At 44.4% G+C, this 25722-nt stretch overlaps 1 protein-coding gene across 3 annotated transcripts; it reads left to right on the top strand.

Annotated features, from left to right (window-relative positions):
* GPR137B (G protein-coupled receptor 137B) lies at nucleotides 1-25001 on the top strand. 3 transcript variants are annotated; one of them, XM_040697107.2, is made up of 7 exons: nucleotides 1-454; nucleotides 8888-8937; nucleotides 14256-14478; nucleotides 18153-18302; nucleotides 20201-20329; nucleotides 22099-22223; nucleotides 23605-25001. In XM_040697107.2, the coding sequence occupies exons 1-7, from the start codon at nucleotides 86-88 to the stop codon at nucleotides 23612-23614; spliced, it is 1056 nt and encodes a 351-aa protein (XP_040553041.1). In that variant the 5' UTR covers nucleotides 1-85; the 3' UTR covers nucleotides 23615-25001. The 3 variants fall into 3 exon arrangements, with proteins under 3 accessions (XP_040553041.1, XP_015139540.1, NP_001026233.1); XM_015284054.4 differs by having other exon boundaries at nucleotides 23594-25001; NM_001031062.2 differs by lacking the exon at nucleotides 18153-18302 and having other exon boundaries at nucleotides 23594-25001.
* The last annotated feature ends 721 nt before the right edge of the window (nucleotides 25002-25722 follow it).

Genomic DNA, 25722 nt, shown 5'->3' with positions numbered 1-25722 from the left:
GCTGTAGGAAGATGAAAGGAGAAGGAGGAGGAGGCAGCAGCGGCAGCCAAACTTAATAAATAATTCTGACGATTCCTGATATCAAATGGAGGCCCCTGAGTGGGACCCACTGAAAAATGACACCCTTCCACCGACCCTGACGCCAGCTGTCCCTCCGTACGTGAAGCTGGGCCTGACCATTGTATATACTGTTTTTTATTCACTGCTTTTTGTGTTCATCTACGTCCAGCTCTGGCTGGTCCTTCACTACAGGCACAAGAGGTTCAGTTACCAAACTGTCTTTCTGTTTCTGTGCTTGTTTTGGGCCTCCCTCAGGACTGTGCTCTTTTCATTTTACTTCAAAGACTTTGTCACAGCAAATTCTCTCAGCCCCTTCATCTTCTGGCTCCTCTATTGCTTCCCCGTCTGCCTCCAGTTTTTCACCCTGACCCTGATGAATCTGTACTTCACACAGGTAAGCAACAAATATTCGATTTAATCTGACAGAAAGGATAAATTATTGTTTTGTAAGATTTCTGAGAAGGACGTAATTTCCTGATGTAGTTTGGCAAAGCAAAAAGCAAATTGCAGATAGTTTAGTTTGGAACTGTAACGTTTGATCTGTGTGCAAGCGATCGGTGTTACAGAGAAACTGGAGCCCGTGGTGATCATTTCGGGGATGGCAAATAGTGTCTATTGTCTGTGAAATGGGTGTCATTTAATTTAAAGGGAGGGAAAAAATGTACAGGAGGGCTTGAAGGCTCGATGTCCATAATACTGTGCTGTAATTATTCTTTACTGTTGTTCTTACTACTTAGCTTAGGCATCGTAAGCCTCGTGCCTTAACAGACCTCGACCTCAATAATTTTGCAGGCATCCCCCTCCTCCGATTTTTCATAAGTCAGCTGAGGTAGTTCTCAGTGGGGAGATTTCTGTTCTGTGTATCGGCAACCAAACTGCAGATCGAGTCCGACTGCAGACCCAAGTTCCTATAATGGTCTGTGTTACACACAGCAGTGAGCGTGGGCCCCAGTAAGTGCTAGGTGCTATACAGAGGTGCGCTCTCTGTTTCAAGGACTCGGTGATGCAAAGCTAAATCAGCTGTATTATGAAGGAAGCAGCATCTCTGCATCAGAAAAACACCTTGAGATCATATCTGTGCTGCGGACAGCTAGGAAGCCAGATGCATCAGGCTGCACAGAGCTCTGTGTTGCTGCAGTTAGACTTGCTTGGAAGTATTTCTGGTGAGCTTGAGTATCTCGGCTCCAGGTTGCAGGATGAGATGTCAGCATGCTGAGGCATAGAAGGGCTGCTCGGCCTGCCTGAAGTCTCACAGGAAGCTTGCAGGAGAGCAGGGGCTGAATTCTCTGTCTCTTCCGTCCCACCACAGTGCGTGCAAGAGGACACCCAGCCCTGGGATGACTCTTGCCAGAGGCATCTTTTCCAGTGCAGGGACAGCTGGCAAGGGGAACCCTGAGCAGTGCTCAGGATGCTCTGTGTGTAGCTGCGTGCCCTGCTTGGGACCAGCTCAGTGCCTCACTTCGGGTGCTTCTGTAGTGCCTGCAATGCTTACAGTGCTCGGTAGTGATACAGGGCTGTGAACTCAGAACAGCCAGGCTGGAGAGGTCAGGCTGCTTGTGAGAGCTGCCATTCCAGAGCTGAAAAAGCAGAGCACGTAAGCATGAAAGCTCTAAGAGGATCATTTGAGTTGCGGAGAGTATTAGTTAGGACCATGTACGTAGTTTTGTGCTTAGGTTTACTTCTCCGGATTCAGTGCCTTAAATGCCTGCAACTCACACCACTCCACTCCTCAGGACTTGAAACATATTAAGAGATTACAGGAACCTTTCATCTACACACTACTCAAATCCAGCTCAGGCATTTAATCACCTACGCTTAATCCCATGACATTTGATAATGGTGCAGTTCTCCTGGGGCTAACGTCCATCATCACATAGTCCACTGCCATCGCAGCAGCTGGGAATAAACCGTAGCCCTCGGTGAGATTCTTCCCTCAGACACCCAGCAGGGCTGCCATGGAAGGCTGGAGAGTGCAGCGTCCTGGCTTTCAGCCAGGAGAAGTCGGGGCTGAAGTGAGCACAGAGCGCGCATGTTGAGCTGTACTCTGCTGCATTTGTGCCAGTGCTCAGAGGCTGTGTCATCAGCAACTGAGCCCTCTTGTTTAAGGGAGATGTAAAAAGAGAGCATACAGAATGCACGCATCTGTCCTTTCAACTTATTTTTGGCATTGCTGTCTGATATCACTAAGGAAGCGCAAGACATTGGCTGGAAACACAATACTATTGGCTCTGTCTTTCACACGATTTCTGCTTTGTCACCATGAGTCCTCCTGATCTTCCTCTGAGCCTCTCTTCAAAAGAGCAGCATGGTTACCTGTCTTGAAGAGCTGCTGGGAGGATTTTGAAACATTTACACAGGACTTTCAGAGCTTGTGATGTGTGTCATAATCTCTAAAGATTGTGAGCCGCTGTAGACAGGCATATTATTAGCAGTGGTGTTTGCTTTAGAGCTGGTTGCTCCCAGTGAAATCTCATCTCAAACATCTCCCTAACCATAACAAAGTCTTAAGAAATACGAGCACAGCCATTGTAGGAATGTAACGTAAAGACACAGAATAGGCGCATGTATTTTTAATTCACTGTTATTTACTTCTAGCCACTGAAAGGTGGTTTGGCTTGAAATTCAGCATCTTCTTAAGACTGTGTTTTTAATTCGCATCTAGCTTTCCACAGCAGACAAGCAAGAACTAGTGTGAAAGGGGCGGGGAGAGAAAATTTTGTTTTCAGTAATGGCTTATAACTTCACAGACCTGTTCAGAAGGAACATTTATGCTTCTTTCTCTAGAAGGAAGGGAAGAAGGATCTGCAGCTGTGTCTCACTGCATGAAAACCATGCTATTTAACTGGTGCTTAGCTGCAGGGAAATGAGGGAAATGATCTGTGCAAGGTATGGGAACAGAGGATGGGAAGACCTCATGGAATTTGCAGGTGTTTCCCTGCTGTCCAGCACTCGGCACTTCTAGAAGCGACACTGTTCGGTTCACTGTTAAGAACACTTTTAGACATAGAGGTGAGAAAAAGAAAGTGATTCCAAAAGTGCTGCAGATCTTCCTGGCCTGACCAAAGAAAATTCCCTTGGCAAGTGCCTGAGGGCATTTCTCAGAATAATAAGCACCTTTGAACTTGACAGAAAGTTAGCCACAATTATTCTGTTTTTAATTGGTATCCCAAAGCAATGAGGACATAAATTTGGACTCTCTCTTATGTGTAGCAAGGTAAATAAGCCACGATGGCGTCAGCCCAGCATGGGTTATTCTCAGCCTTGAGCATAGCCACCAGCAGATACAGCGGAAGCTCTGATGCACTGGGACGTATTGCTAGATGAGAGGACCTGTGGACAAAAGAAAAGCTATAATCAAAATAGTTTTGAGTCAGAACCGCTCCTGAGAATTGTTCTTTGGGTGGGGTGGTATGGTCAGGGCCCGTTGCTGTGGTCTTGATGGCAGAGTAAAAAGGGTGCTGTAGGTGAGGCTTATGTAATGTTACCTCCTCTCAGAAATCAAACACGGGAGCAAATACATGTTATTTCTAATGAGGAAGCTGAATTTCCTAGATTTGGGGGTTTTTTTTGTTTGTTTTGTTTTGTTTTTTTGTTTTTTAATTTGTAAAGTCTGTATTCAATCTCCTGCCTTCTAAATGAGAACATGACTGGTAACTTCCCTCTCAGGTTAACTTTCCGTCTTCTTAAAAATTATTAAAGTAAACCTCGAGGGAAGATGAGAGCAAGCAGCACTTTTACAAGATGGCAGCTTAACATCTGCAAATACGTGCATTGTACCAGGCCAGGGCAGCTCCCAGCTCCATCCAACAGAGAGCTGCAGTGTGCATTTCCACCTACTGAAACCAAAAATCCCACAGACACATCTACATCTCTCACAGGTTTATTTGGTCTGCTCAACAAAGCAAACACCACACACCAGCAAAAAACTGTTTTCCACTTTAACTGAATGCAGACAACGAGGACCCCAGGAGTCAAGCACTCTGTTATTTATGTCCTTCCCAAATCTCCCACTCTTCCCAGCCCCAGAGCAGGGGCTCGGGCTTTACGGTCAGTGCTGTGGGCATAAGTTTAAGGAGGCTCTGGGAAATAAAATAAAATGTTGCCCTTTTTGGTATGGAGGTGGTCAGAGAAGGGTTTGCCTTATTTTGTTCTGTTTCAGGCTTTATATCTCCCTGGGGAGCAGGATGCAAGGGAACGAAGAGGCAGGCTAGGATGTAGGGCTACCGGCTCAACAAGGTCAAGGCCAAAGAACATGAGCCATTGGCGATGCTGGAAATCCCGGTCCTCCTCTGCAGACAGGCACGATGAGCCACTTGCTGGGCTGTGGGTTTAACCATTGGGTTGGAAACTCCTCCAGGATCTGGGGAAGGTGGTGCTGAGTTGAAGAACTGTGAGGCTGCATAGGTGGAGAAGGGCTGCTAGGCAGATTTACCTCTCTTTCTTCCTCCCTAAACCATATTCCCCTTTTTCTCTGGCACCCAGACTGAGGAACTTACCCTGCCTCCCAGGCAGGGCTGATAAAATCAGGGACTTTCAGATGAGGAGAAATTGTGCAGAGTAAGGCAGTCAGAGAGGAGCTGGCTATGCTGGAAGTGCCTGGCAGGGCAGGGAGAAACCAGCACCAGGCTTTCAGGGAGGCTGCATTTATCTCCGTGGAGCTGGGGTACATGTTATCTGTGAAGGAAATTGAGAGATTCTTATCCTCCAGTTAGTCTGGGCAGAATTCTAACAGTAATATTACCAGTGAGAGAATAGAGAGGGTTTGTTTACAGCGTGCTTCAGACATACATAGAACTACAAAGGAGTCCAACTACGGATGGTAAGGCATCAGCATATATATGTTTGACTTTAAACATCGCCCTCTGTATTAGATCTGTAGGAGACAAACTGAAATGGCAGACTGGCTGGCTGTCAGCATCTGACATGAGAAATGATGTCATTTGCTTTGGAAAATAATTTGACAGGAAGGCTACGCATGCAAACTTAGCATGGCTGTTGGCCCTGCAATAGCCCCAACTGGGTATGGCAGGTGGTCATACCCACATCAGTAGGCTTTGCAATGCACACAGAGTTAAGGGAGTAGAGGGATACGTTGGCATACTTGGAAGAATCTGATCCAGGAATGAGGGAACATTTAACTGGAAAGAACAAACATGGAAGAAGGAGAGAAAGTGGGCCTGGGACTGGAAAATACACAGGAAAAGAAAGGTGATGGTGAGGGGCTTTGGGCCTGCATGAGGCTGGGTCATGTTTTAGGGCACAAAGACTAGTTTGCCTGGAATGTGACAGCAGAAGAGAGGGACGATGTTGAGAAGGGGTGGGAAGGAAAAGTGCACGCTGTGTTCCACATACAGCTCTTTGAAATGAGGACTGGTAAATAAAGCTGAACCTCATTCCTCTGCAGAGGGCCGGCTGGACAGGTATGAGAGCACTTAGCACATACCTGAGGCTTTTGGTGAGCTGAGCAGCCAGTAAAAGTGAGTTGAGCCACCTGACACAGAGGTATCCTGGAGGTTCATGCCTGGATTCACATCAATGCAGCTAAAGTAGAGCATAGACTGAAAGCTGCTCCAGTGAGATTTATTTTTTTTTTTGCTCTAGGTGTACATGACTTGGCTCTGACACCTGTTTCATTGATCCTTACATGGACAGGCTGGCTCCTGATGTAACTCTGATAAGCACAGCTGTAACCCCCATAAGTCATAGCAGCCAGGCCCTGCCTGCTTGTCCTGCTCTCCGTTGAGGCACTCCCCTCCATCCTCACCTCTCTTCTGCTGGGGCTGGTGAAATGCCTTTAAGGTCAGCTGTTTACATCAGTTCCTGAAACACAGGAATTTTCCCTGGCTGTATCTAGGTCTTTTTTGGAGTGCTTTTGTACTGCTGCCCTTTTATATGCCAGACATATACCTCAGGGGAGTGGAGGAGGGAGTGTGAGAATCTCATTTGAGGTTTCCAGTCCTTCAGCAAAGAGAAAGTCAAAAACAGGATAGTTCTCCTTCAGAAAGAAAAAGAAAAAAAAAAGTGAAAGGGGGAAGAAATAAAGAGGAAAAGTAAACCTTTACCATTAGAAAAACATCGAGACATTTTGCAGCTTTCCTGGTTGCTGTTCCCCCTGGGTTTCTCTGAAAGGTCTCTTTTAAGACGTCTGCCTTCTGTGTGCTGTTTGGTCTATTCTTAGGAATAGCTGCTTTGCTCTGGTTTGCTGGAAGCCTTAGTGAGATGACTCAGATACTGACTGGAAGCTTTCTCAACACTCTTGCAGGGAGGGGCCATTGAGCAACCTTTTCTTCCACGGCTCTTTGGAGTTAAAGGGCTGCACCCACGCATCTGAGGTATATTGAGCTCAGCTTCAGACACCCTTACTCCCCACTGAATGGCCCTTTATTCTGTGCCAATCACGTTGCTTCCAGTGAGGTTACTCATGAAATAGGGCATCTCTGGTATAAGCAAAGGCAGCAGAATGTGGCTGCCTGTGTCTCTGTCTGGCAGTCAATTTGCACGAGTATCCATGACTTACACAAGCACTGTCCCTCTACATAGTGTCCTTATTCTGTGCAGTACTTTCTTCGTGGTCATTTTGCTCTGACAGAATTCAGAAGTGTTTGTTGGGGCAGCTCCAGCAAACCCAACATCCCCACACACAGCTGCTTCAGCAGTCCCACATCAGGAGATGTGGCCCTGCGTGGTACGAGCAGCAGGAACGTCATGCGTGGTTCTTGCTAAATTAGCTGTGGGGATTCTGCTGAGTGGGACAGCCTTGGGCTGTTTGGTGTGAAAGCAGCGTTCTGTGACATTACAGGGGTGGTTGCAACCTTTGAGGGGAAGTACAGGAGGTGGCATTGAGGAACAAGTGAATTTCCCAGGCTTGTGGGTCCCGCACAACTCATTGCTCACTGCAGATTGTCTCATGGAGCTCTTTGCACAGGCTCTGAACACCTCTGTTCCTTGCTGCTCCCGAAAGCTGTCAGAATTAATGGTACAGCGTGTGAGTACTGCTGCTGGGGTCAGCATTCCCACACCTCTTATACCTCCCCCTTAGGTAACAAGTAAGTAAAGCAACGTGAAACTTGTTCCTGATTTCCTGTGAGAATTCACGAGCTAAGAATTTGGAGAATGGATCACAAAGATCTTCTCTAAGGGATATTGCCAGAGGTGTTAACTACTGGGAAATAATGTCAGTGGCTGCAGAATATTTTTAGAGATTTCTCCCCTCGACGTTTCCATTTTATTTTCGGCTGTTACTTTTCTAAGGTCTGCTGAGAGGCTCAGTGCTGTCTGCTGGTTCCGCTAGCACTAAGCAGACTGATGTGTCATAAGAGTAATTTTCAAGTCAAGGCAGCTGCTTCTGGTGAATAGCAGCTAAATGACACGTTGTTCCAGGAGCGCTGGAACAAATGAAGCCTGATTTTCTGCAGTTCTGTGTCTCATGCTTGACTTTGAGCTGTGTCTGAGGCTGTTTCCATGATGGGGACATTTCTCATGGTACTTGGCTGGGCAGTCTCTCTCAAATCGGGTGATGTGTGGGGTCATTCTGCAGGATCTTCCTCACAGAGGTCATATATCAGATGCATTTCAAGCATGCCTTACTTCTGTTGGGTCACTGCTTTTCAGAAGGGTGACAGAAGGATCACGTCTCTGACTCTGAGTATTCTGGTGACCAGACTGTTTTGAGTCTCCTCTCCTCTGGGCTGAACAACCCAAGAGACCTCAGCTGCCGCTCATCCATCTTGCCCTCCAGAGCCTTCGCCATTTTGGTCGCCTTTGTTTGGACAGATAAACATGTTGACAGGTGGACATGTGCCTATTACCTACACTGTGATCGTGTAATTCCTGTTTCCTTGGCAGAACACGATAATCATAGTGGCTGTTATGGAACTTACACTAAAGGACATGCGATACTAAGTGAAATGGATGAAGTGGGATGACTTGAGAAGAAATCAATTGGGAAACAAGCCTAGGGAACAGCCATGCAGCATGACATTTTGTAATAGCAGTAATCAGTGTGCTTCAGCGGTGACTGCTGAGTTTAAAAAAAAACATTTATAAAGGTTTATAAGCTGAGTGTGTTTAGTAACCATGTTAACTTATGAAAAAGCAGAGATAGTTCCCTAGATCATCTTCAATAAACAAAATGCAAGATATGCTAATGTATTCCTGTACAATTTCTGATGGTGGTTGAACACCTGTGACTGGTACTACCTGCCTACATCACGTTTCAGTATTTTTTTCTTTTCAGCAAGGTAACTATCGTGCCTGAGCGCTGTCTCTGTAGACATATATATTGTTCTGTTTGTGAACAGGCAGCCAGTAGAAGCTAAATAAACCTCAAAGTAAGGTGATTTCACTGGCATCCTTTTGGGATGGATGCAAACTGACATCACCAATTTCAGGCCAAGGTACTCCAGCAAGCGTTACATGTGCGTACAGCACCAGACCCAACGTGCCAGTATGAGCTGGTCTGCATGAGAGGCATGTACTTACTGGATGTGAAAGAACCTAATAATTATTTACCTCTTGATTATACGGGCTCTTGTGAATACTGATATAAAACCTTATATGTATGTATGTATCTACGTATATGTATGTAACCAGTATGTAATAGTGATATTAGTGAAAACAACGGTGCAGACAATTCGTATAACAGTATGTGATCATCTCTTGCTGAGTGGTTTTAATGCTTTGTTTTTATCTTGCCTACCATGGACAAGACATACAGGTGAACCTATCATTACATTTCATGTGATATGTGAGACAGGATTCCTGTGGACACAGCATTTTTCTTTACTCGAGTGTCCTATATCTGATACAGTATTTTTCTGTTTTGCAGGTGATATTTAAGGCTAAATCAAAATATTCCCCAGAGCTACTGAAATACAGGTGAGAACTGTGAAAATCTTTGGTGTGGTGAAGAAAAATTGCCATGTATTTTGAGAAACACTGATTGATAGTTTGTGATGCTCGTATCTCTGCTACTCATATTTAAATACTGGTGTTTCATGACAATGGTTCTGAGGCCAGCTTCTTCCTATTATGTTTCAAAGTCCGTGTCATTTCCCAATACAAGCACCATTTTTAGACATTCATGTATTTCAAAGGGAAATATTTCAAATGCAAGCAGAAAGCACTGACCCTGCTGATTTGCCTACATATTTGCCTTCATAAAGAACCTGTGGATGCTAGGTGAATCCAGGCTTAGAACTTCAGTAAAGGTAGCAGGGTGACCTATTCATTGCAACAGGAAAAAGCGGGACTCGCTATGTCTTAACCTAGAAGCAAGGTCAGCAGTAATAAAAGGCTTAAAAGTTTTGGGGAGCTGAGAAAAGAGTTATGAAGGGAAGGAACTAGAGAGAATGGATTCAAAACAGTGATGTTTTTGGGAGCTTATAGATGACTTACCTCAGTTCCATAGAGCTGAGATTATGATGGCTTTGCATTTAGGTGGTAAGATCTGTTTAGGGTCTTGTTTGAGCAGGAGGGATGGTCAGAAACTACTTGAAAACTCCTCAAAAGGCCTAAATGTCCAGAAAGTTGAGGAAGAGTTCAATAAATTATTCTTTACTGTGGCAATGCCTAAAACCAATGTTCAAGGGAAATATTGCTTAGATAGGAGAGGTTGTCTTCTTTCTAAATAAGGAGTTTACAATCTGAAATCAGGATAGGAAAGCAGAGTTTTTCAGTTGCAACTGAAATCTAACCCCTTACTTACTGACCACTCAGGAGAAGCTGGTACTGTATCAACAGGTGAAATACAGGTGAAATACTATTATTGTCTGTGCCCTGGAAGGTATGTTAACTGGCTAGGTTTTGACCCAGCTGGAGCAGCAATCACCTGGGAGAAACCTCATTTGGTAGAATAGCAGGACAGCAAGAGCAAGCTTGACCTGAGCGGTGCTTGGGCTGGTGACCAGTGAGGGTATGAGGCATGTGATGGTTGGGTACTCCATGATGATGAGCAGCTAATGCAGAAATTCTAAGGATGGAAACAGAGAGGCTGCATCTGTTTTGGTGGCCCCAGGAATGCTCGCGAGTTAGTTGGTCTATGTGCATACTTTGGCCACATCCCAAACCAAAAAGAGCAAGAGCCAGATGCTCGGTGGTGAACACATGTGACATACAAATACATTCATCCGCCTTTGGGCTCTGGTTTCTGTGGGAAGGAAATCCAGGAGTATGGGTTGGCAGACAAATATTGCACACACTCACCAGAGCCCCAGCCAGCCCTCAGTGCAAGTGAGAAAGTGTGCCTGCCCCTGATGGTACACGTAGCCAAGAGGAACAAAGAGGAAACCTTTGCGCAACACCTGAGCTGTAGGTAGGTCACGGTGTAGGGAAAGTCTATGAACATGTTTCTGGCCGGCTTTAAAGGTGAGAGATAGCAGCTTTGAACCTTGTACACTACCGGCATTTGTGGCAAGGCTTTACTCTTAAAAAGTGCTTGAAACATTCCTTCTTCAAGCAAAGAGAGCTCATGAGTTTGTGATGTTTATTTAATGTCTGCTAAGTGAGCACATACTACCCTGCCCTCAACATTTCTATGTCCATCTTGACTCTTGCCTACTGCATTTCTAACACCGATCGCTCTTGGATCTGGTCCAGCCTTATCTTTCATATTCAGCTCTGTTGGTAAAGGACCACAAGAACAGTTCTGTTTTAATATCTAAAACTATTAATATGAATGTGGTTAGCCTGTCTGAAAGAGCCTAATAAATGAAGCTGACCTCATTTCAGGACAGTTCAAGTGATGTAAATATACGCACACCTGCAGCAGTGGTCCTGTGTCTTAACTGTAACAGGCTAGTGAAAAATGGATGATTTGGGCCTTCGTACAGGGGTTGGAGCCTACACTTAATGAATTTGATTTTTCTTTTCTAAATGTTCACGGTTTGGATGTTTTTCTTCCTGTTTTTGTTTGTTTGATGTTTTTAAGTAAGTGTGAGACTGTATTACCTGGTGTCATTTCTGCATCATGGCAGGAATAGATAATGACAACCTAAACAGATCAGCAGAGAGGTAGGACTGTGGTCTGTGTATTACATAGATCTCATAAATCAGAATCATTTCAGATAAGGAAAAAGTCCTATCAGAAGATCAGAATCTTAAGTAAACTCTTCTCAGCATAGCCTTCATGATAGTAGTCATTGTGGCAAAAAGAGCTCATGGCCAAGTCTGCACCAGCCCAGCTTCATATATAACAATCCTCCTGCACGTCTCCCTGGGCTTACATATTTCTTACAGTCCCTGGGTTCAGTTGAGGCTTACTGTGCTACGTGTTTATGCCTTGTTGCACACAAGCCTCAGACAGTGTATGCTTTCTGAGGAACCACACACAAAGTGTAGTAGTTTCATGCATTTTCTCATTAATCGGGGCAAAATTCATATTGTTCAGTACTGAGCTCAAAGAAAAACTTACTGAGGAGGTGCATCCAAGCTTGACAGAAAAAAAGGAATGCCTTGGTAGGCGCCTTCTCTGCCGAGCCAGGTTACACATAGCTCCTTCTAAGGGACTAGCCCCAAAATGGGAATTATGCACAATAGGCTGTTATTGAACAGTTTTTGGTGTAATGTGGAAGCACTTCTCCTGACATGCTTTCTACTTTCTGAAGCAAACAAACAAACAAAAACTGTTTATTCATGCTGTGTAGGTGCGTGTGTAGCTGAGATGTAAGGATGCATTCTGCTTTTAAGTGAGGTTGCAATGCTTTCTGCAGCTGCAGAGACCCTAAACTGCCATGGGAGACACGGTCTACGTCTCCATCAGTGCTTATTCAGAGCTCCACTAACAATGCTTATTTTGTCAAAGCAGGCAGCCGTCTCCCCAGCCGCATCACATTAATAAGGGGGTTGGAAGCTCGTTATGTGAAAAGCTGTCATGGCCCATCAGTTGTGCAGCTCACACTGGCATATATAGGAGTGTGTGGGCAGGAAAGCTCAACAGTGCTTCTTATTTTTATTTTTTTTTTGGCTAAACTCTGTCAAGGAGGAGCCTGGCTGGTCATGAGACAGCATCAAGAGCAAGCAGGCTGCACTGGAGTGGAAGTTTCTTCTGACTAAGTTGAGCAAAAAGAGAGTGCATACTTACTATCCCACAAGTAGACAGTGTGTAAAATACTCACCAGAGCATTTTACTTACACTGCAGTGAGGGTGCATATGAGCAATGCGGATGCTTGTGAGGCTGTTAAATAGGCTTTGGGGAGGGAAGGAAAGGAAGATGCATGACCATCACATAAAGACTTCTGAAATATTAATAGAATCACAGAATATCCTCAGTTGGAAGGGATTCACAGGGATCATTCAGTCCACACAGCACCACCCCAAATCCAAACCCTCTGTCTGAGAACGGTGCCCAAACACTCCCTGAGCTCCAGCACTCGGGGCCGTGCCCGCTGCCCTGGGCAGCCCGTTCCGTGCCCACCGCCCTCCGGTGCAGACCCCGTCCCCGACCCCCACTGCCCCTCCCCTGACACAGCTCCATGCCGTTCCCTCGGGCCCTGTCGCTGTCACACAGAGCAGAGCTCAGCGCTGCCCCTCCGCTCCCTGTGAGGAGCTGCAGCCGCCATGAGGCCTCCTCTCAGCTCCTCTGCTCTGGGCTGAGCGCACCGAGGGGCCTCAGTTGCTCCTCAGAGATACTTCACTATGTTCATAGCCTTCCTTTGAATGCTCTCTAATAGTTTTATATCTTTGTTATATTGTGGTGCCCCGAACTGTAAAGATAAATAAAATATTCACACTGCAAGTGGGAATTGCGTCCTCCAGAGGAAGCTGTGTGAGAGAGGAACTCCAGGACTGCTGTGCTTCTAGCATTAGGCTCTGAGGTTTAAAGGAGCTGCCTCTAGCTGCTAATTCTAAGGGCAGAGCCCTGCCCCGAAAGAATAAGAATGAGCACAATCTTCCCCCTGAGAGGGAATTTCCATGACCAGCAAGAAAAAGAGCAGTCTTGTTTGCTGCCAGATATAGCTGGAAAGAAGGGCATTGATTTGTTGACACAAGCAGGCACTTTGAGGCTTTCAGTTCTCCTCATTATACATCTAAATGTTCTCAAAGGTGTACCTCTTCCTTTTCTGCCCTCTGAAAAGAAGACAACTACTCTTCTGTTTTGTAGCTGGGTTGATAATGTCCCAAAAGGATGTGAACACATGCAATAAATCTATCACCATGAGGTAAAAATATTTTTAAACAATCCAAATTTGATTCCTCAGAGACAATCACATTCAAAATTCACATCAGACATGAAACCACCAGCCAAAAACACCTGCTCTTTGACTGCAGATTATAAGCCCTATCAGAAATTGCCTCGGACAACAAAGATAATGAAATAAGCAAACACTTGAAATGTAAATATGTCTCTTTTTATTTGTTTGTTTGTTTGTTTGTTTATGGAAACCTCTGCAGCTGTGTGTAGGAGTAAAGAGAAGCAGCCTTCCTTGGGTGTATGGCTTGCTTATGTTGCACGTATCACTTCTGGGTGGGTGGGAAAACAAACCAGTCCGGCTCCTGGGCTTCTGTCACATTTCTGTTCCAGCTCTGCTCCTGTGGTTGTGTAAACAAAGCCTTTATCTGGCATAGATGGAAAACGCCAACCCAGAGTCAATGTGCATATTTACATTTCTTGATGGTTCTTCCAAGAGGTTGCCCGTGACAAAAATGTTTAAGAAAAGGGGCAGAGAATGATGCTGGGGAGCCAGTAAATCTGGCTTTTCCTATGCTTAGGCCTTCCCCTAATTTAATATGAAATCTGATGGCAAACACCGACAGTCAGTGATGCTTTTCATGGCAGTAAAACCAGGATCAACAACAGTCCTTTCCAACTGACTCAACCTTTTGCAAGGTTTATCCTGTCAGCAATATAGTCAGATGGCGTGTGCCATATATGAAGTGCGTATTTTAAGAAAGTACACGTGTATTTTAAATGACTTGTAAGAACTGTGCTGTTGTGTCTCTGATGCACTCTTGCAAATTTTATTGCCTGACGCTAGTTTATTTACTTACTGCTTATTCTGTGACTGTAAAAAGAGGTCTGAAACTAGCTTTGTTCATCTCTCCAGCAATCCGGAGTGCTTAGATTTGGCTGTGGGTCACTGGTCAGCTGTGGCAGCCCAACATGTGCAGCTTCCATTACTCAGAGTTGCAGCTTCCACCTCATGACCGACACTTGCTGAACAATGTCGCTAAAACTGTTTTCTCCTCACTCTCCCAGGTTGCCCCTCTACCTGGCTTCTCTTTTCATAAGTCTCCTCTTCCTCTTGGTGAACTTAACATGTGCAGTATTGGTGAGGACACAGAATTCAGAGAGAAAAATCATTGTCTCTGTCCGGGTGGCAATTAATGACACGTTGTTTGTGCTCTGCGCTGTTTCACTCTCCATCTGCCTGTATAAGATTTCCAAGATGTCTTTAGCCAACATTTACTTGGAATCCAAGGTAAGGTACATTTTCAGTTCCTTTTAAAGTACCTTCTGAGAGACACGGGTAGTGCAAGGCAGAGGCGCGCAGTTCTTCAGATCCTCTGAGAGCTAGAGGCCTTAGACTTCACAGCTTGCACTTGGTTGTTCATCCTGCTCAATAAATAAATACTAAGGAGTAGAAGGGTGTTTTTGTGTACCCCCAGAGACCCCAAAGTATGTGTTTAGGACAGAGTTTACAGAACTTCTGGCTGGAGTTCCTCAGAGCTGATTTTAAGCTGCGTGCCACCCAACTATGTTTCAGTATTGCTTCAGAAAGGTGGTCTTTACTTTGAGATCCTTCAGTTTGTCAAATTATTGGCTGATTATTCTAAATGTTTAAGGTGGAAGCGTGCTGAAGGTAAACCATAAAAAGGAATACGAATATCCTTTTATAAATTTGCATAGTGTCCTATAGATAATAAGAATGTTTTTTTAAAAGACTTAATGTATTATAAATTCATCCAAACAGGGAGATGGGGGAAAAGGTCTCTCCTATTAATCTACAAAATGTTCTTGCAAGAAATGTTGTTAGTTTCACAGCTTTGCTGGAAGGGCTGGGTCCGCAGGTGTCCTAAAAGCTAGTAGTGTTTGTCATAAAATCAGTCAAAATGTTTTGTATCCATATAAAACGAAACAGGGCTTTCAGAGGTCTTTGGATTCACTGTACGTGGTTACATCTTAAAGCAAATGATTAGTTCAGCCAATGGCACATTACCATTATCACAACAAGCGTTCCAAAAATCTAAGTTTTAGCTTCCATTTTGAAAATCTTATAATAAAATCCTTCCTCCCATTTGGTTAATCAGATGAAAGGAGTACTTTTCCTGTTTAATCAAGTCTGGCTGTACTGCACAACTAAAAGTTCATGGCTGAACAGAAGATTTAAAAACACAGCTTAGTTTGTTTTGCTTCTTTGCAGCCTGTCATTTGCTGACCGAAGGGCACGGGCAATGGATTATTTTTACTGTTGAGAAAAGTTTATCTACTGCTGCAAATCAGAGAAGTGTAAATCTCTGCAACAAAGCAGTGTTAACCTACATGAGGCTTTGGTAGATTACTTCATTCTGTTTCCTCCTGCAGGAAACTCGATCCTCTTTACTTCAAGATATTTCATGAAAAACAGAGAAACTTGAGTGTTATTGCAGAGAGGAAAAGACAGGACACGGAGCTAATGAAAGTTTGAATGTGGAAATGAGAATTAAAGAGCACGGTATTTCTTTCTGCTGACCTGAAATGGAGTCCCTCTGGGGACTTCCAATAGGATTTGGCTGCACATACTTAGGGATACAGAAGGCTGGAGCCAGCAGTGAAATAACATCCTGGTTTAATCTGCCACTGCTGTGCTGAAAAAACTACCTAAAGAGCTGAAGTCCAGTCTTTGCAGTGATACAATAGAAGCAGCGTTGGAGGAAATGTGCATTCTGTGTTGCTTGGAGATGGGGATCAGTTCCGGCAGTCTTTTGTTTGCATCTCCCATCTCGTGGCACGTACTCTGTGACCTCATGTGGAAGTGCTGGCAGAGACACGGCATCGCCTGCAGGATCTGGTGTGGGGCTGAACATGGTCCTGAGCTGTGGCCCAGGCAGCGCGAGGGAGGTGCAGAGCCCACCCGCGGGTGCTGGGCCAGAAACATCATGCACTTGGTCCTGCTACCTACATAGAGCTCTCTTCTTTTCTATGGGCCTGTGACTGAAGAGGGCATCCTTCCAGCTTGTTGATCCCCAGGTCACCTGACTAGATTTGACTGGCAGTGAAAACAGGACAAGTTTAGCCCCCCCCATTTTTTTTTTGTATCTAGTGGCATTAGAGTTTGTTAAAGCTGCAGCATATTTAACTATTAAAGAATGACGTCCTTGTGGGGAAACTGAAGTGGGGCAGCACCGAGTCTGCACTGCTCCTCGCTTCTGTTTTTAAATGCCACTGAAGTGGGATGTGGTATGTGCCTATTAGCAGCTTCTCCCTGCTCACTCCCCGGGTTTCCATGGCAGCCCTGCTGCTCCTACAAAAGGAGAATGGGGAAGTGTTGAGTGGATGTTTCCCCTTTTTGGCACTTCCTGCTTGCTGCTCTGGCTGCTGTGTGCTGGGTGTCTGTTCCAGTTCCCACACGGCAGCCCCCGGCTCGCTCCCGCCATGGCTGCAGGTTGGGCCTGGCTGGCGGCAGTGTCTGCGGCAGCGCTGTCAGCAGGTCATCGGACGGAGACTGACAGCACTGAGGGTTTCATAATACTCCTGAGTATTCAGGCTGTTCTTGGAAGCAATATCATTTTAGCAGGAATGCAGGCAAGATATAGTTTCCTGCCGGCTTTTTTGACAAGTCCATCTTTACTGCCTCTGGCCATGGAACGTCCAATGTGAGGTGCTTGCTTGGCAAAGCCACAGGACAACAGCCACCAGCACACGTGGGCAGCAGAGGGGCCGGGTGAGCTCCTGAAGCCAAGGCTTCAAGGCTAGGGTTAGGGTTAGGCAGGGCTTCAGGATGTGGTGACATGGTGGCTCGCCCTGACTCATCTTATATCTGTGCTCTGCCTGTCTGTGCCTGGGGCTGCCAACCTGGTATCTGAGTACCTGAGTGGGGGGAGGGGTGTAGACCTTGCTGTCTCATGCCCAGGTATAAAAGGTCCCGTGAGGGAGAGCAGCTTCCCTCTTGGCTTGTCTGAATCAGCTAGATGAAAAGAGCCCATCTGTATCATGTAGGTCTCTGCCAGGAGAAGGAGGGCAGGGCTCGTGAAGCAAATGGCTGTATTGTGCTAACCTAAAGCACAGTTCCTCAGAGCATTCCTCCTCTGGCTATGATAAGCACTATTCCAGGGCAAACTGCACAGCGTTTGACTTTCTTCCTTCAGAGCCAGCCTCATTTTGTATGCAGGCCTGCTGCCGTGATCAGACTCATCCCACAGCCATGCCTCCTGGACTCCTCTGCTGCCACAACTCCTATGCTGATGCCTCAGTCCCTTGATTCCAACAAGCAGTGGTCAGGAGCTGCCCTTGTTCCTCACACTGGTTGAGGCTCTTTCCCCTGCTCTGTCCCTTTTCTTCTCTGGGGCCTAGGAACTGTCATGACTTCACGCTTCGCAGTCTCATTCCTGCCCCGGTGTCGAAGGTCCCACTTGCAGACTACCTGGCCGTGGTCAGTTTGCCCATAGGCTGTGCCATCGCTTTGTCTCCTCTGTGTTGACTTTTAGGTGAGGCAGGATGTTCTGTTCCTGTCTGCGCTGTGTTTAACTGCTGACTGTTGTGGTCTGCTCTGTACTTAGGAAATAGGTGCACAGCAAGCAGTTATAAAAAGATGCAAGGTTGCATCATGCTAGTAGTGAGAGTCTGAGATAGGATGCTCAACAGCTGGCATGCAGCTGAATTCTCTAGCTCTGTCTAGTACCAGATGTTCTTGGCTGCTTTCATTGCTGTGAAAATGGCACTTGTGCAGCAGTGACAGGAGTTAACCACAGCCCACCTCGGTACAGGTTGGAACCACTGCCATTCCCTGGAAACCACTGTGCAGTAGAAAAGAGCGCAGGACATAGTGACCAAAGAAGGAAAACGTCAGTCAGTCACATTAGGCATAGAGCCATAACAACCCCCCAGAGCCCATGCAAAGCAATATTCTTGTCAACTTCCCATGTGACTAATAAGCTGTGTTCAAATCTTTTCCAGGGCTCATCCGTGTGTCAGGTGACAAGCATAGGAGTGACTGTTATACTACTTTATACCTCACGCGCCTGTTACAACTTGTTCATCTTATCATTTTCCCAAACCAAGAAAGTCAATTCTTTTGATTATGATTGGTACAACGTATCAGATCAGGCAAGTATGAAAATATTTGCTAATGAGAAAAACTCATTCACATGTAATAGCTGATTTCCTAAACATTATGACAAGAGGCATTAACATATTAAAATGGAACAGCTTCTTTCTTTTGTTTAACGCAATGAGATTGATTTGCTCTGGGAATGCAGATTTCTTGCAACAGCAGAATGGAAAGCAGAAAGGAAAAAAAAAAAGAACAGCACTAAAAGGAAAACATAGCTGCTAATTAAACAATTTTATAATATCCATCTTTTAGTTAACATTTCATTCATTTTTATTTTATTGTTAAGAAAATACATTAAAAAAGACAGGTGCTTTGTTCATTGGAAAGAACGCACTGCAGCTGAAGAGCAGCAAAACAGTTCCTGGTGAGACTGAAATGCAAAGTTCCAAGTTCTGAAGTCATCATCAAATCTCCCATTGGCATTTAGTGCAGAGGAGTTACGTCCCTTAATTCTGTCAGTAGCATATCTTCTCTAGTTCTAGGATCAGACTGTGATTCTTCACAACTTTTCATTGCAAGTTACAATTCAGATATTGAGAACTAGCAATGTTAGAAACGCCAAGGGAAATAAGCAGGTAACTCTTGAATTTTATGGAATTTGGCCATCCAACTCCTTTCTCTGCTTTGAAACACACTCAGTGTGTTTCAGGTCCCAGTAGTTTTCCAGCTCAATCAAAGCTTGGTAAAATGGCAGGCCTGCGTTTAGAGCATGAGTAAATATTTTTGGGGCTCAAAATCCTGGATACATGATGCCTCCCCACCACTGAGAAAGCACTTGCAGAGCAAAAGCAGAGTTCCTAGCTGGCCAGGCAAGTGCCTCGTAGTGCTAGGCGGGCCAAGGAAACCTGGAGCCATTTTCTGTTGAGCAGCAAACAAAACTAGAAATAAGAAGCAGGTAATCAACGGGGTAAGACTGCCCAGAGGATCCCATTGAGAGTTGTTAGAGAACAATATGTAAGGACCTGTAGTCTCCCCTGCTGCAGTGTGGGTAAGAGTGCAGCTAGGTGATACCACTTTGTGCAAGTAGAAGACACAGATTTCAGATTGAAGAGCAGTACGTTGCGATTCATCTCCTGAATTCAACATTTTCCCTCCTCCTGTTGGAGCCTGGAGTGTTGGTGGCTGCTGATGGTCCCTTGCAGATATTAGAAATTTATGGCCAGAATATTTGGTCCAGTTTCCCACCTGGAGGCCATGATTGTTCACATGGAGCTGACGGGAATGCTTTAAGACCTGCTGCGTTACTGCCTCAGGTCACTCTTCAGAAACACTTCTCTTTTTGATTTCACACAAAACACATAAAAAGACAGGACAGCCCTCTGCAGATATGGCAAACAACCGAGGGGAAATCTAGAGAGAAGTTCAAAGCTAATGCTAGAGTAACAGTGTGGTTATTCAAGATAACAAAGTGCACTGATTTGAAGAGTTCCAAACCTTAATTTTTAAATATTGCCAGCAACACCCTTGCAGACCTGGGCATTGACTATTCTCTCATGTATTATTCCCATCTGAAAAAGGACCAGAAAGTTAGTCTCTCAGTAAGTCGATTTTATCACTCACATTCTTTCCAGCCTAGGAGCCTGGCAAGCATCCAGTGAACTTTGATTTTGCCGAAAGAAAGACAGAGGATGAGAAAGAGGGAGGAGAGAGGGTGGAAGGAAAGAGAAGTGGTGTACTCAACGACATAGAATATTGATTTTTTTTTTTTTTTTTAGTATGCCTTTAATCATTAGCCAGGTTAATCCGGCTTTACTGGAAAGAGTTTCTGGATATGTTGTCAAGCCTCAGCCAACTAAGTTTAGGGCTTTGTAAGAAGACATGCTGGCTCTTGCACCTCGTAAGAAAATGCCATTTTTGTTTGTAAATAGTTTTCTTTTTGACTTTTCAACAGGCAGATCTGAAATGCCAGCTGGGAGATGCGGGTTACATAGTGTTTGGAGTGATCCTTTTCGTCTGGGAGCTCTTGCCTACTTCCCTGGTTGTGTATTTCTTCCGTGTCCGAAATCCTACCAAAGATCTTGTGAGTGAAACCTGCTAGTACATTCGTTAGTGGGATGTTCTGGCAAGTCCGGAGGGCTCAGCATCCAGGGGAGCTTTAGCTTCTTTACATATGATCTTTTTCAATGCGTTCTCAGCAGAATAAAAGCAGCCCAAGTCAATGTCTTTGTTACGCTAAGTGCTTACAGAAGAGACTCATCATATTTACCCAGAAGAAAGGCAACGTGTTTCTTGGGCAATTACCTTAAGAATCCGTAACCATAAATTTAGGGACATGTTCCTTGTGGGTTAATGTGGCACTGTACTGTGGTCAGTGGAAGAGGAGTCAGTTCGTTCACCAAACACAGTACTGCTCATAACACAGAGAGCAGTGAAATGATGGTGTGCTAACTGTTCCATGGCATATATGAAATAGCTTTAATTCTATCTTTGTGTCCATTCAATTGTTTCAGTGCCAAAAGCTAATAGCTGTAATAAGCACTACCTGACATTTTTGCTTGCTACTTCAGCAGAGCACAGATTAAAGTGGGAGTTGTAACAATAATACTAAGTAATCTTAATATCAAGATAGTTAATAGATGGACATGAATCTTTTAATGGCTGTAAGCAGCACTTACAGGCTAGGATGTGCTGGTTGACAGCACATGGGTTTATCAGCCTTGCATGAGGATTACCTGGGTAATCTGTGGGTCAAACCCAACTAAAGCTAATATTCCCCCAAGGAGGATGTAAATGGTAAATTCACAAGTTAAGCAATCCATAGAATACACTTCTAGAGAAGACCATGATTTTTGTTCTCATACACACATTTTCAAAGGCAGTGAGAAAGCCAAACTTGGTAAGGAAGTAACAAACACCAAATATGCCACAAGAGGGAGACTAAGGGTCAGAGCACGTTCATTAGACTTAAAAAGTTGAGAAGTAGAAAATCGTCTACCTGTAGGAAATACCCAGAAAGCATGGGATTGGAATTAAAACAAAGCCTTCTTTAGTTAAAAAAATAATCTTAACTCTCATTATTAAAAATCCAGAATATTCTTTATTTGCTATCAGGAAAAATTCCAGGAAATAGTAGCACTTTGGTTTCACATTTCATTCAGGACTTCAGAATGAGAAAGTATGAGTAGAGGCAGCCTGCACGCAGCACAGTTCAGAGGTAAAGCTCCACGTGGCAGATGATACCACCTGGAACAAGCAGCTGTCTGCATGCTTTGGTGCTGACAGAGATTAACTGCAGCACTCGGGCCTTTGCTTTGCCATAGCTTTAACAAGACAGATGTTGGAAATGGGGACAGAAAAGGGCCTATTTTCAGTTCATCTTTGCTAAAGTTATTTAACATCTGAAAAGATAATGTGAGGTTAAAGTGCTCTTCTACCTACGGCCAAGGAGATGATGTCATCCTGCCTTATCCATGTGTACTGGGAATCCCATTCCCTACCTATAAGCATTGAATGAGTCCAAGGAGCTCAGCTGGTTCCCAGATGTCTCTGAGCACTGTGTCCAGACTCAAATGGGTTTTCTGAATCCTGTCCATTTTCATTCCTACGAAAGCAAAATGCTCTGTAAAAATGAAGGTGTTACATGAAGAAAAACTGTTAAGATATGAGATCATCTCTATGCCAGTAGAGGAAAAAAAACAGAAAACAAGATTTTTGTTGTCTACAGCATATGTAAAATAGCCTATTTTGTTTTGGAAGCCAGGAGCTAAGTATGCAGCGACTTCTTTTTGAAGTCAGGCACCAAGCAATTTATCCGCTGCAAGTACTAACTCAAGTTTAACTTTCCCTCAGGCCAATGCAGGAATGGTCCCGAGCCATGGCTTCAATCCCAGATCTTATTTCTTTGACAACCCTCGCAGATATGACAGCGATGATGATCTGGCATGGAATATTGCACCCCAAGGAGCACAGGGCAGGTAAGATACAAGAGCTTACTTCCCATAGCAGAAACAGCTGGAGGAGAGGGAAGGTGCACATTGCATAAGAGTAATGAAAATTGTTTAGATTCAATTGTTGCCTAAATGCTAAAGGGTGAGGAGGAAGCTGATGTGGCAACACTGAATGGCCTCATAGAGACTACAAGGACACAAAAATGAAGATGGTTACATCATCTAAGAACTGTCTTTGAAAAAGTCAGGTCAGATCTTTGGATTGCAATTCACCCTCTACTTCTTCCAAGAGTAGACCAAGACGTGTCATTTACTAATTTAGCGTGTCAGCAAGGCACCCTAAAAAGTAGCTGCTCACCTGGCTTTGAGAAGAGCAGGGTAAAGCTTGAGCTTGCAGGCAGGCAACTTGCCACGGTAGTAGTGACAAGCCTGTCCTGTAACATGGTTAAACATCCTGAGGCTCACCTGAAGTGAAAGGGATATTTGCTTTCCCATTTGCTCAAGGTGGACACAACTCTGCTTAACTTTTGAGATCCCAAACTACTCAGAACTGCCATAAGAAGCCTTTTTGTGTGTGCTTTTTTTTTTTTTTCCTTCTATGCAACCATGAGGTTTATAAGGATTAACTCATCCTTTCAGGAAGGTGGAGTTCACAGTAAGAACAGCACCTCACTCAGAGAAGGAAAGGCAATGCATCATCCTGTCCTGAGAGGAAGTTGCTGTGCATTACTTATCTTCTATTCTTGAATCTACAACATGCTGGCATTAGATCATTATAAGTTATCTGAAGATAAGACTCACTAACAGCAGCTAACATACCCAGATCTAGTTCCTTTAGTTAGACAGTCACTCTAGACAGTTCCTCTAGTTATAAAGTCACTACTTAAAGTTATCATCCTACTCTTACATTAGATTTCCATGTAGTAACTCATCCCATTGAAGATGCTACAGATGGTGTACTCCAGCCACTACCCAGCCTATAGCTAGAGATGCTCTTCCTTACAAAGGTGTGAAGGAATGAGCAACGTTAGCACAGCTCCCAGTGGAAACTAAACCCACTGATCATGAGTACAGGCAGTACAACAGAGCTGTTTACCAGATCCAGATCCCTTGTATACAGATGCAAGAAGGCTCAGGTCTGTCACTGACAGTCCATTGCTGTCACAGTATAGGTATGGATTAGAAACACCAACTCTCTGGCACTCAGATGTTCAACCACCTCCTGGATTAGCAAAGCAGAGAGGGAAAAGTCCTTAGTGAACGAATAGAATCAGGAAACAAGTAATGAGACATCTCAGTACAAGAACCACAACCGTGCAACTGCATTTTGCCCACGGTAACTAACCAGCTATGTACAGAACCAACCTGCTACTCACTAATTCTGTTTTCTTCTCAAGTTTCTCTCCAGATTACTATGACTGGGGCCATCAGAACAACAGCTTCATGGCTTACATAGGATCCCTTCAGCAAGATCCAACACTGGACACAGACAGGCCAAGCCCTATATGACTTCAATCAACTACCACATTCTAGGACATTCCAATATTAAAACAATTGTTCTGAAAAACAAAGCTTAGCAAATTTATTCACCTTTTGGTTTTTAGAAGTGTTCCTATGCACAGATAAATGAAGAACTTGTCTTTGCCACAAGCTTTTCATAGTTTAAGGAAAAGTATAAGCTAATGATTTAAACTTTGAAGACTGTTCAAATTATATACGTTGCTCCAAAAGCAATGCCTCCTCTTTATTTCCATGGAAACTACTACAACCGATACAGAACACAACAACACTATTTGATAGAGCAAACTCACAGCTACAAAACACTATTTTTCAGCACAGTCACCAACATTAGTTATGCATTTTCAGTGGTGATGAACAAGAGCCTGCATGCCACACAAAAATCTGCACGAGCAGAAGTGACCAGCTGTCACCACTGCTATAAAGCACCACCCACTGCCTCACTGTGCTCACATCCACTGTTCGGTCTCCAGAAATACTCAGCAATCGTCTGTGAATGTCAGTGGATACAATTTTTTTCCACATGAATTCAGCAACATACCTGTGCTTCATATGCACTTCTAAGTCAGACACCATTTTGTCAGACTGCCCCTCTGCTGCCGTCTCTCACACAGCAACAAAATGCGACAGAGTACTACTGGCAAAGTTCAACCTCTACTGCCATACCACCACCATCCACCTCTGACACTGTGAGCCAGCATGATAAAATAGGAGGCATTACTTTTGGAGCAGCCCTCATACCACCTTGTTTTAAGCCATGGCATTTTTGGCTTTGGACAGAGTTTTTAGAAGGCATAATTTAATCACTTTATGCTCGTTTTAAAAGAGCAAATTCTGTGAAGTACAATGGCAATTATTTTCTAAGTATTTTTATTTTTACACTGTGTATTAGGTTAGAAATATATAATGAGTGTACTGTAAATACATGAAAATGTTACTCAAACGCATGCCAGTAAGAGATTCTTACGTGCACATAACAGCCTGTAAGGAAAAAATGCCAAGACCATTAAATATTGTCTTTCCAAGTTATTGCTACATTCTTGGAGCACAATCTACTCTGGATTGTTGCTAATGACACAGCACAGCAAGATGGCTGGAGGCTAACACATCTACTATGCACTAGTTACCATCTTAAAACATGCTGCATTCCTCTAAAACTTTATCTTCTCCGCAGCTGTAGGGACAGTCTTGAAGTAGAAGAGATGGTCATCTGCTCTGGCTTGAACAGCAAAACAGGCTGAAAACCTGTAAACTTGAAAGAATAAAGTTATATGATAATTCTGTGAATCACTTCTAGGTATTTCCTATAGAAGAGTAATTCAAACGGCTAGTCAATGACCAGAGGGATGGATACATAAGGTTCCCTGATTCAGTGGGGGGGGGGGAAGGGGGAAAGGAGTGCAGACTTGTGCAAGGGTGTTCTGCCACACCTGCCCCCACGCCCCGTGTCTGTGGACACCTGAAGTCAAGTCTCAAGCACGTAACACAACCACCACCTCTGAACTACTGCTACTGTTGATGAATTAATAATACTAAGTATATTAAAAGACCACTGTTCTTAAGGGTATGATGCTGTTGCTGCAGAGAGAAGGCGGGCACCTGAGACGAGCTGCACATTGTTTTGGTGGTGGACAGGCAGGTGTCACTTCCTGCTGCAGCGCCTCTTGCCGTTTACTGTGAGGATGATGTCTCTTCCCCTGTGAATCAGAAGCACTCCTGGTTATTTACGATGCATTGAAAAGCTGGCTTTCCCTGGAGGTGGATGTTATTCCAGGTTGGAATGGGAGCCCCTTGGAGCTCCGCCATGGCTGAACAAAACAACTTAGTGCAAAAAAAAAGATCTGCAGGCTTTACATTTTCTTCCCAGTAGATAAAGCTGCACTGCAAAAAATTAATTGGGAGAATTCTGCACTTTCAACAAGCTGAATCCTTACACTGCTGTGTATGTACACACAGCAAGTGGAATTGTAAGTGACTATACCCATAGTAACAAATTACCCTGGGATAC

This window comes from Gallus gallus, chromosome 3 (genome assembly GCF_016699485.2).
Source record: "Gallus gallus isolate bGalGal1 chromosome 3, bGalGal1.mat.broiler.GRCg7b, whole genome shotgun sequence".
Lineage (NCBI taxonomy): Eukaryota > Metazoa > Chordata > Aves > Galliformes > Phasianidae > Gallus > Gallus gallus.
Note: the sequence above shows the minus strand (reverse complement) of the source record. Positions and strands in the feature narration are given on the sequence as shown.

What these genes read in the sequence shown, in the direction of transcription:
- GPR137B (XM_015284054.4), top strand. Translation starts at nt 86, where the DNA reads ATGGAGGCCCCTGAGTGGGACCCACTGAAAAATGACACCCTTCCACCG. An exon ending in CCAGAGCTACTGAAATACAG is followed by an intron (nt 8,938 to 14,255) that starts GTGAGAACTGTG and finishes TCACTCTCCCAG; the next exon opens with GTTGCCCCTCTACCTGGCTT. An exon ending in GGTACAACGTATCAGATCAG is followed by an intron (nt 18,303 to 20,200) that starts GCAAGTATGAAA and finishes ACTTTTCAACAG; the next exon opens with GCAGATCTGAAATGCCAGCT.